The sequence below is a fragment of the Andrographis paniculata genome, unplaced genomic scaffold (genome assembly GCF_009805555.1).
Source record: "Andrographis paniculata isolate CXL003 unplaced genomic scaffold, ASM980555v1 Contig15END, whole genome shotgun sequence".
Classification (NCBI taxonomy): domain Eukaryota; kingdom Viridiplantae; phylum Streptophyta; class Magnoliopsida; order Lamiales; family Acanthaceae; genus Andrographis; species Andrographis paniculata.
This window is the reverse complement of record NW_026137435.1, coordinates 3,344,259-3,354,640: the sequence shown is the minus strand read 5'-3', so window position 1 is coordinate 3,354,640 and position 10,382 is coordinate 3,344,259. Positions and strand designations below refer to the sequence as shown.

The following is a 10,382-nucleotide window of genomic DNA, read 5'->3' as shown; positions in this document are numbered from 1 at the left end:
CAAAGAAAGATTTGAATGAGTTTTTTATATGTTCTCAAGTGATGTGAGATTATGTGGCAGGGAGAGAAGAAAACTATAAAAATAATGTATGCATTTTGGATGGTCTTAGAGTCCAAATCCTACACTCCTACACGCCCTCAAGACTCGAATACATTTGGACCACAGCTCCTTGGAGTGACTAACGAAACGTTTATTTTTTCTAGAACTCGAATTTAATTGCCATTGGTACCTTCTCCATCTAGAAAAGAACGTTCTTTCTTTCCTATGTATATGTATATATATATATATGTGTATGTATCGATGCGCCATTCCATCAACAACAATCCAATCCCAAGTTAGAGATCTCATCTTCATTCTAGCTCTCTGTCGTATCCCAATTCACATCAAATTCAAAACATGGTTGAAGCAGCGCACAGGTAACCCCCCCTTCTCTAATTCATAATATTATATGCTATTACATGTGTTTCAATCAATAATCATCGTGCAGGTATGCTGTGGTGACCGGGGCAAACAAGGGGATAGGATTTGAAATTTGCAAGCAGTTGGCCTCCCAGGGGAACATAACTGTCGTCTTGGCTGCTAGGGATCACAAAAGAGGCCTCGAAGCTGTCCGGAAATTGAAACAGTTTAGCCATGGCGACCATGTAATTTTCCACCAGTTAGATGTCACAGATTCAGCCAGTGTCGCTGCCTTTGCTGAATTCATCAAATCCAAATTCAGGAAGCTCGATATCTTGGTCAACAATGCCGGAGTTTTTGGAGCCAACGTCGATGGAGAGGCGATGAGAGCTGCAGCCAAGGCCGAGGTATCATATATATATATATATATATATGTGTGTGTGTGTGAGTATCAAAATCATATCGACGGATTTGGTTTAATTTGATTTGTATATTTAGGACAAATCGAAGATCAACTGGGGTGAGATTATAGTTGAGACCTACGACACCGCAGAAGCCGCTTTCCAAATAAACTATTACGGCGCCAAGAGGATGGCTGAGGCTCTGCTTCCCCTGCTCAAGCTATCCGATTCCCCGAGGATTGTGAACATGTCGTCTGTATTGGGATTGCTTAAGGCAAGTATATACATATATGTTAATCGAACTTTTCAATTTGAGACAAGCAAGTGTTTTAGATATCTATGCAATTTGTGATCATTCTTAATTTGTGTAATCTGATTTTTTCAGAACATACCTAATGAATGGGCGAAAGGGATCCTCAGCGATGTCGACAACCTCACAGAAGAGAAGCTCAATGAGATCGTGAATGAGTACCTTAAAGACATGAAAAATGGCGTCGCCAAGGAGAAAGGCTGGCCTGCAAGTTCGGGTTCATATGTTGTCTCAAAGGCTGTCCTGACTGCATATACGAGGCTTTTGGCGAAGAACTCCGATTGTAAGATCAACGCCGTTTGCCCCGGATACACAATGACGGACTTGAATCACCACAGCGGGTTCCTGACCGTGGAAGAAGGCGCAGAAAGCCCGGTGAGGCTGGCACTGCTGCCGGAGGACGATGGGTCGACTGGATTGTTCTTTGACAGGAAGGAAGTGTCTGAGTTCTGAGGACTCAAATTGCAGATGTTATTGCAAGCTTTTTGTTATCTGGTTTAGTTTGATGTTTGGTTTCTTGTTTTTGTTGATGTAATAATGTGTGATCAATTTTGGGAGTCTGATTTGTGTGCGCGAATCTGCTCCCAATTATGATCAGTTTGGTGTTCGTTGTTCTTATGTTGGCGTTGTAATGAGTTTAATTTATTCCATGTAATGAAGAAACTTGTCGTCTGATCCATTTATGGTTGTGAGAGAAAAGGATGGTTTCGTATGTTTTTTTTACAAGTGAGGTCTGTAGGCTAGTTTGCCATGGAAAAATTATCTCGTAAAATTTATTTATTTGTTATTATTATTTGTTGGTAGTGCTTATACTGAGGAAATCAAGAGCTCACATTAAATGAAAGCCATGAAAGATGAAACAAGAACTCTTGAGAACAATGGAACTTAGAACTGACTTACTTAGGATAATGAGGACAATAGGGATTAAGTGAATATTTAAATGAAAAAAAAAAAAACAAAAAAACAAGACCAATAGGGATTAAGTGAACATTTAAATGAAAAAAAAAAAAAAAAACAAGACAAAAATAGTTGTGTTTTATTTTGAGCATATTTTAGTTTAATACAAGTGATTTCATGCAATAAATAAAATAAATATGAACTATTTTATATATATATTAAAATATAAGAAGTATTATGAAATTTACACTATAAAATAAGGTTAGTTGCGAAGGAATATTTGCGAGTCATGGAATTAATTTTGATGACTACTTTATCGGGGCCACTAATTACAATGAGATTAATTCTTGTCATAGCTGTAAGTAAAAAGTGGAGCATACAAAAAATAAATTTGAATAATGCATTTTTCATTAAAAAATTGAATGATGAGTTATATTTGAAGCTACCACAGACTATCCTATAATTCTTGGATAAATTTGCAAATTAAAGAAATCGTTTTATAAACTTGAGCAAACCACTTGAATATCGTAGACTTGTTGAACAAGCACTTCAATTTGGATTTGTATAATCCACTTACAATAATGGTTTATTCATCAACCAATGCAAACAAAACTTCTTTGATCTTGACAATATGTGTGGATGATATCCTCCAAACTGAATATTAGCCTTGTCCTAAAGACAATAAATCCATAACATAGTTGAGAATACAAAAATGCATGAGCAAAGTATATATATATATATATAACACACACCTTGGTTCAAATCCGAGTCACAAGCTTTCCTAAAGGAGGATGCAACAACTTGGTTATAGCCAAGTTGGCGCACGAGCAAAGGTTTTCTCCGTAGAATTGCCAGCTACCTTCAAATTATCAACTAGTGATGATTATCTTTCTTTAGATGTAACTCAAAGGTTGATTGAAAAACTATTGTAGTTAAAGTTAATATAACTCTAAGGTTGATTGAAAAGACTATCTAAATTTTTTCAAGCTAGATATTATCTTAGCAACTAAATAACTTACTCAATTTATGTACAAACTATTAACAAAACATTGAAAGGTTGTTGTCCATGTTCTCATATATCTAAAAAGAACAATGAATTTTGGATTATTACTCAATGCATCCTCTTGATTACAAATGATAGATTATTGTGATGTAGATTGGAGCACTTGTCCTGATATAAGAAAATCTATAACATGTTATTGTATATTCTTTGATGCAACAATTATTTTTCGGAAAGCCAAGAAATAATGTTTTGTAAGTATATCCTCCATGAAAGTAGAATATAGAAGAATGAATATAAAAATTCATGAGTTGAGGATTTTATATTTATTAAAAACCTTAAAAATCTTAGCAGTACAACCAATTTCTTTGCATTGTGACAATCAGTTAGTTTTACACATTGCTTAAATTTAATCTCTCAAGAGAGAACAAAAAATATAAATAGTACTTCTCCACATTGTTATGCCGTATTATGTGAGTGACTTCATCCGACTCATGTTATAAGTAGGCATCAATACATTTTTACCAAAGTCCTTTCCGATCCTTTCTTCAAAATGATCAGTAGCGGAACAAGAAGTCGAGAGAAGAGAGTGTAATTTAAAAACTTACAAAATAATATAATAAAATCTATTTTTGTATATAAAAGAATATGTATGTACTTATTTTCCAACAATTTTATTTTTCTTCTTTGTCATATTTTGAAACGGTTGCAAAATAACGAACTATATATATCGTAAGTATTTATTTTTTATATATTAAAATTGATAAATAATATAATTTTTCATTAGAAAAGTTTTCATACTTAGAGATTTAACTTTTTTTTTTCACTTCAAATATTATGTTTATACTATATACTCTCCGTCATCAAAATCTATGTTCATTCTCTTTGTATTTTACAGAGAGATTGAGCACAGAATTGGATTACAAAGGTACTATATTTATTTTAGAAAAAATGAAGAATCACCAAATAAAATAAGAGAGAGAGAGAGAGGGAGGGGATAGGTCCGCCCCGGTTCAAAGCTCTTTGCAAAGCATGATTCTTGGTCGATGTTTTTATTGATTAGTTTGTTAAATATTTGTAAAATGAGATATTTTGAGATGAAATCCATTTTATTAAGATTTTCCAAATCGTATGTTGAGTATTTAGTTGAACTGTTAATTAAAACTATTCATTGAGTTTGATCAACTCGTTAATTGTATGGGACGATAAGGCGTAACCTTTCTCCTGTGTGCCTTGCAAACACATGAAGGTATATCGGTATTTAGGATAAATAGCTAACATCGAACTAGATCCCAAATGAGTTAGGTCGTGGCTTCGCGATGGCGAGTTCCTTTTTGGATGAGTCTTGGGTGCACATCATTCTCAATGGAATGGTCTTTTAGACCATCATCCGTGATAGAAGGATAAATTGTGCACAATTCTCTTTTGGTATGTTATGTATGAAATAAGAGAGTGTGACCCTTGTGTGTCCCTCGCAAACTAATAAATAAGTTGTCATACGCGTACTTTGGGTCTCGGACCCTTATGTATCAATTGTGAAGCTCTTTGAGGGTTGTGACCCTATATCTTCTATGTGAATTTATGTGACATATCAAGTGAAGTAATAAGGTTGGAGAACTGATTTGAGCCGGCTCTAATTAAGAGCTAGTGGAGTTTTCTTCATGATGTGTTCATTACAATTATTTAAGATTAAAAGGGAGACATACGAGAGACACTAAAAAACTTGTGTGAGTTGTTATTATGTGTTATAGGAAATTTTATTTAATCTATCTTTTCCAGTGTTCAAGGCTTCTGCCTCTAGCTAATGACGCAACTGATGCTGAAGCCCAAAACACTACTCTCCTAGAACAAGGTAATCTTCTTTTATGTCAACCTTGGCTGAAAGTAGATGTATTTTCCTCTGGATTTAGCCTTCTTCCTGGAACCTTTTCCAAGTTTAGCTCATGGGTAATTAAATTAGAACCATTTTTATTTTTATTTTTTTGCTATTATGGAGGAAATGAGGAATTTATGACATGATTATGTTGTGCGTGCACCCCTTCCCCATGGGGTAGTGAACTAATTAAGGCTTTATTATGCTTGTGGGACTCTCGTATGAACGCCTTTATTTTTCTATTTGGTATAATGAGCTCCGATGGTCTTGGATGTAGCTATTATCTGAGGGTTTTCCATAAAAGTCCTTGAACCCCCTCTAATTTCTTCTGATATATCTACTCCGTTGGCATTTCGAAAATCATTCAACAACAAAACCACCACCAACTCGCTAGTTCATGGCCACCAATATGTTGTCCAGCTCAATTGAACCACCTGAAAACACTATTCTATTTATTTTTTTCTTTTTAGATTTAGCAAGTACTTTTTCCTATTTTTCTTCCAAATATGTGGTGAAAAAGCCAAACCTATCATTCACATCATGTATAGCAAGAAAATCGAATTGACCCTGTAACTTTACATGGTTTTTTTTAGAGGGGAGAGGGGAGGCATTAATGATTTAGTGAGTGAAATGTCTAAATCCTTTACCAAAGACTCCTATATCATAGATTCTCTCTAGTTTTTGGACTTATGGGCATGATTGTATTTTTTAGAATTTATCCATCTGCAATTTAGAACTATAAAATTATCCTCTAGGTCTGGTAATTTTTATTTATCTCCTTTAACTTTTGTTGTGTTTGTAAACTTAAATGAGAATGAACCTAAGACTTTTGAAGAGAAAATAAATTTTGAAAATAAATCTCAATTGTCAAAAGTTATGAAAGAAGAATTGGACTTATTAATTGAAAATAAAATTTGGAATTTAGTTCTTAAGCCCCCTAATTTTTCTCTTGTACATTGTTAGTAAATTTGTAAAATTGAAAAGAAGATAATGGTTTTAGGTTTAAGGCTACATTAGTAGGCAATGGATTTATGCAAAGAAAAAATACATTATAATGAGATTTTCGCATCCGTTGTTAAATTACCATTGTTTGGGTTATGGTGTCATTAGTTCCTTTTTTTTTTATTGGGAGTTAAAACAATTAGACATAAAAATTATTTTCTTACATGGTGACTAAAATGAGAAGATTTTTATGAAACAATCCGAGACGTTTATTGTTAAAAATAAAATGGATCATGTTTGTTTCTCACCAAAGTATTGTGTAGTTTAAAATAGTCCACAAGACAATGAAATATTAAATTTGACAATTGTATATATTTTAAAACTATTAAAATCTATTTTTATTCTCATTTACGTTTATGCTATGTTGATTATTAGTCCATATTTGAAATTGATTGATCAAGTAACTACGTGTTTATGTGATAATTTTGGCATAAAATTATTGTATGCAAAAGTGATTGTTGGCATGAATATTGTTGGGAATAGAAAAAATAATAGGTTGTTTTTGAACGAGTCCAATTATATTTTGAAAATAATTAAAATAAAAAATCTCTATATGTGATGCCAAATCTATTTCAGTTCCTATGACTTCTAATTTTGTACTCCCTCCGTCTCGCGATAGATGACCTCTTTTTCTTTTTTGTTGGTCACATGAAACATGACCCCTTTTTCTTTTTTGTCGGTCACATGAAACATGACCCATTTCTATTTTTAGTAAATTTATTCATCTTAAATATATTTAACAAATATAAATTAATTTAATTAAATCTCGTAGGTACTGCTGATGTGGGTGTTTAGTATATGGAAAATATGTCAATATCGTAAGATTGGAGGAATTTGTGGATTCTAATTATGCTGACAATAAGGACACTGGAAAGTCTAGTACTTCTTATATCTTTATATTTTGTGGTACATGTTTTAGTTAAAAATCAAAATTATAAGAAATTAATTAATAGTCTTGTCCACCACCAAATCTTAGTATGTAGCAATAATCGGGGCATTAAAATGGGCGTTATGACTAAAAAGTTCAATAACTGAAATCGACTATTTGAAAAATAATGTTACTGTGTTTTCAGACAGTTGGTCTAAAACATAATTATGCAAGAATTTTTTATTCCATTATAGGAATAAACACATAGACGTACGATTTCATTTTTATACGCGATATTATATCTAAAAAACTGTTAAAATTAGAAAAGATTCTATCTGAATATAATCTTCGTTATATGTTACAAAAATTGTCCTCTACTAAATTTGTATCTTAAATGAAAAACATAAATTGTGATACATTTGATTAGCAATGCCACTTAGTGTAGTTATAGGCTTTAAATATGTATTACAATTGTTTTCAAAATTTATACTAACTTGTATATATCTGGTGTCAATTCCTATTTTCGGATTGTGCTATGGGCATAATAAAAAATCTGTCAACCTAAGCCTGATCCGAACATGATCTTTAACCCAAATTACAAACAACACAAATTTTTTCAGGTCAAATTTAGGTTAAGTTGATTTTTTTTAAGTCACCCATAAACCGAACAAATCCGAAGAACCTACAGACCTGAAAATAAAAAATCTGACACGAAACATATCCGAGGACCTAAAAATTTAAGCTTATCTAAAAAACCCGATGCAAAACAGATTCAAAAACTTGATTTAATTTTTTTATAATTAGTGTATTATTTATTTTTTATAATTTCAATTTTTTTATATTATTTTATTTTGTATGATATTATAATTGAAATAAATAAAAAGTAATTTTAATTATAAAATTATGCATTCATAGATACATACATACACTCACTCTCAATTATTCTTTCTCTCACGAATGCCTGTCATGGTGCTTCTCTGGCTCTTTTGAATTTCTTATGTGGTGTCAATCTCTTGTCTTTTGTGGAGTTTCCTAGCACGTTTCTCTTTATTCCTTTGGCGATTCGAATTGCAAAGAATTCATTTTATCTCTTCGGTGTTCGATTGTGTTGCGGGGTAATTTTTCTGTCCACACCTATTATCGTAAGCCTTATTTTTTGGTTGTGGAAGTTATTTATTCATATGTGAAGGGTATGAGGGCCGATTTTGAGTGTTTTTGAGTGTTTGTCACGATATAGGTTTGTTTTTGTTGTTTCTGTGTAATTTTGTATTTTTTTTTCAAGTGATTTGAAAGCTTGAATTTCAAATTTCCTTTGTTAACAAGTGTATTTGATTGTTGAATGAAATCTAACTTCTTTTTTTTTTAGTTTTTTTCTTTAATATCTTGTTTTTTTCGTTGGAATATTTATTATTATACATTTATTTTTTTATTTGTTTGTTTTTATTATTTTTGGACCATGACTATAGATAGGTCTTGATTTTATTATTAATGCAATTAATTATTTTTCTCCCCAAAATTATTTTAAAATGGTATTAGAGTAAAATTCCTTCCGCTAAACGCTAAACTTCGACAACCGAACCCATCACCATTTCTTCTACATCCGAGCATCTCTGATCGACACCTCCGGCACCACAAGAACCGCCGTCCAAGAACCGGCGTACCACCAAAATTTGGCGGCAAACAACAGCGTGTGTAGGGCCCATGCGCAGGTCAAAGTTCACACTTTTGAAACTTTGACCGGCGCGTGACGACGCATTTCAGCTCTGATTGCGGTGATTTTTTCAGCGTTAATTTCAGAAAATTATTCTCTATCTAATGGTGTAATTTGTTTTCCGTTTGAAGAATTTTTTTTTGATTTTTTATCTGAATTTTATAATATGTCGGTAGTCGTATTATGAAAGTGGAGTGTCGTTATTGCCATCGTCCAGGTCATGTCATTCAAAGTTTTTTGTGTTCAACCACATCAAAATGTGCATAATATTAGGTCATCTTCTTAGTCTGCATCTGCAACCTTCCAGAATATTGTGACTCTTTTGTATCAAGTTCTTGTTTCCAGTTAATCTTCTGTCATGGATAATTCAGATAGTTCCAAGTGGTATTTTTATTTTGTTTATGCAATCATATGACATCTACACTTGGTCTCTTGACTAGTGTCCATTTTGTGTCCTCTTCACTCCTATACAGACTGCTAATGGGAGTCGCGTAGATATCAATCATACATTTTATGAGCAAACTTGAAAATTTGTGTTTAGTTTTCGCTTATTATGCAAAGCATTATTCTTGGTCAATGCTTTTATTAATTACTTTGTTAAATATTTGTAAAATGAGATATTTTGAGATGAAAAATCCATTTTATTAAGATATTTCAAATCATATGTTGAGAGTATTTAGTTTAATTGTTAATTGAAACTACTCATTGAGTTTGATCAACTCGTTGACAGTAGGGATGATAAGGCGTAGCCTTTCATCTATGTGCCTTGAAAACACATGAGGGTATATCAGTATTTTAGGATAACTAGCTAACATCGAACTAGACCCCAAATGGGCTAGGTCGTGGCTTCGAGATGGCGAGTTCCTTTTTGGATGATTCTTAGGTGCATGTCATTCTCGATGGAATGGTCTTTTAGACCATCATCTGTGATGGAGGGATGAATTATGTACAATTCTCTTTTGTTATGTTATGTATAAGATTAGAGAGTTTGACCGTTCTGTGTCCGTCACAAACTAATAAATAAGTTGTCATACGTGTACTTTGGGTCTCGGACTCTTATGTATCAATTGTGGAGTTCCTTAACGGTTGTGATCTTATATTTGTTATATGAATTTATGTGACATGTCAAGTGAAGTAATAAGGTTGGCGAACTGAGTTGAGCCGGCTCTAATTAAGGCCTAGTAAAATTTTCATCGTGATGTGTTAATCACAATTATTTAAGAATAAAAGAGAGACCTAAGGGAGACACTAAAAAACATGTGTGAGTTGTTATTATGTGTTATCTAAAATTTTATTTAATCTATCTTTTCCAAATGCTTGTGTCACATTGGCATGTGAGTCTTGGCATATATTGTATTAATTTACCTTCGATTGATTATCCTTACTCAATTGTTGTTTTGATCATCTTTCTATAAATTTTTGTAGGTGATGGTGCTTCTGCTACGTCTAAATAATGCATCCATGTTGCATGCTCCATTGGGGGAAAATAGAACTATCATATCTATTAGGATCCTTTTGAATTTATTACTAATGTTTTATGAACTAATTACCGGCTTACGCTTTTGACTCAAGCCTTATTTATTTATATGATAAGCTGGTGTGCTTTATGTTCTAAGTTTTTATTTGATTACTTATGTTGGGATCTTTTAGTCTTAGTACTACAACGTAAGGCTCGTTGGATAATGAATTCGCATTCCGGTGTGGCATGGCAGTTGATACTCTGCCTTGAGCCAACCAGGGTGTTACACGAGATATTAAGAAGAATTGTGTATAGATCAGTTTTCATGCTGATTGGGTCAAAATCCGTATGACGCTCATTTGGCTCGATTAACACATTCAATCAAAACAGACAACACATGCATGATAATAGCATATACATCACATATTCTAACAATACATGTTATAATTCAATATAGCACAC

At 32.8% G+C, this 10,382-nt stretch overlaps 1 protein-coding gene across 1 annotated transcript; it reads left to right on the top strand.

Moving 5' to 3' along the window:
• Positions 1 to 314: 314 nt before the first annotated feature.
• Positions 315 to 1,804, top strand: LOC127262601 ((+)-neomenthol dehydrogenase-like). Its single transcript, XM_051291363.1, has 4 exons — positions 315 to 416; positions 488 to 806; positions 898 to 1,074; positions 1,186 to 1,804. The coding sequence occupies exons 1-4, from the start codon at positions 397 to 399 to the stop codon at positions 1,561 to 1,563; spliced, it is 894 nt and encodes a 297-aa protein (XP_051147320.1). The 5' UTR covers positions 315 to 396; the 3' UTR covers positions 1,564 to 1,804.
• The last annotated feature ends 8,578 nt before the right edge of the window (positions 1,805 to 10,382 follow it).

Coding starts and splice junctions, on each gene's coding strand:
- LOC127262601 (XM_051291363.1), top strand. CDS start 397: ATGGTTGAAGCAGCGCACAG. Junction 807..897: donor GAGCTGCAGCCAAGGCCGAG/GTATCATATATA, acceptor TTGTATATTTAG/GACAAATCGAAGATCAACTG. Junction 1,075..1,185: donor CTGTATTGGGATTGCTTAAG/GCAAGTATATAC, acceptor TGATTTTTTCAG/AACATACCTAATGAATGGGC.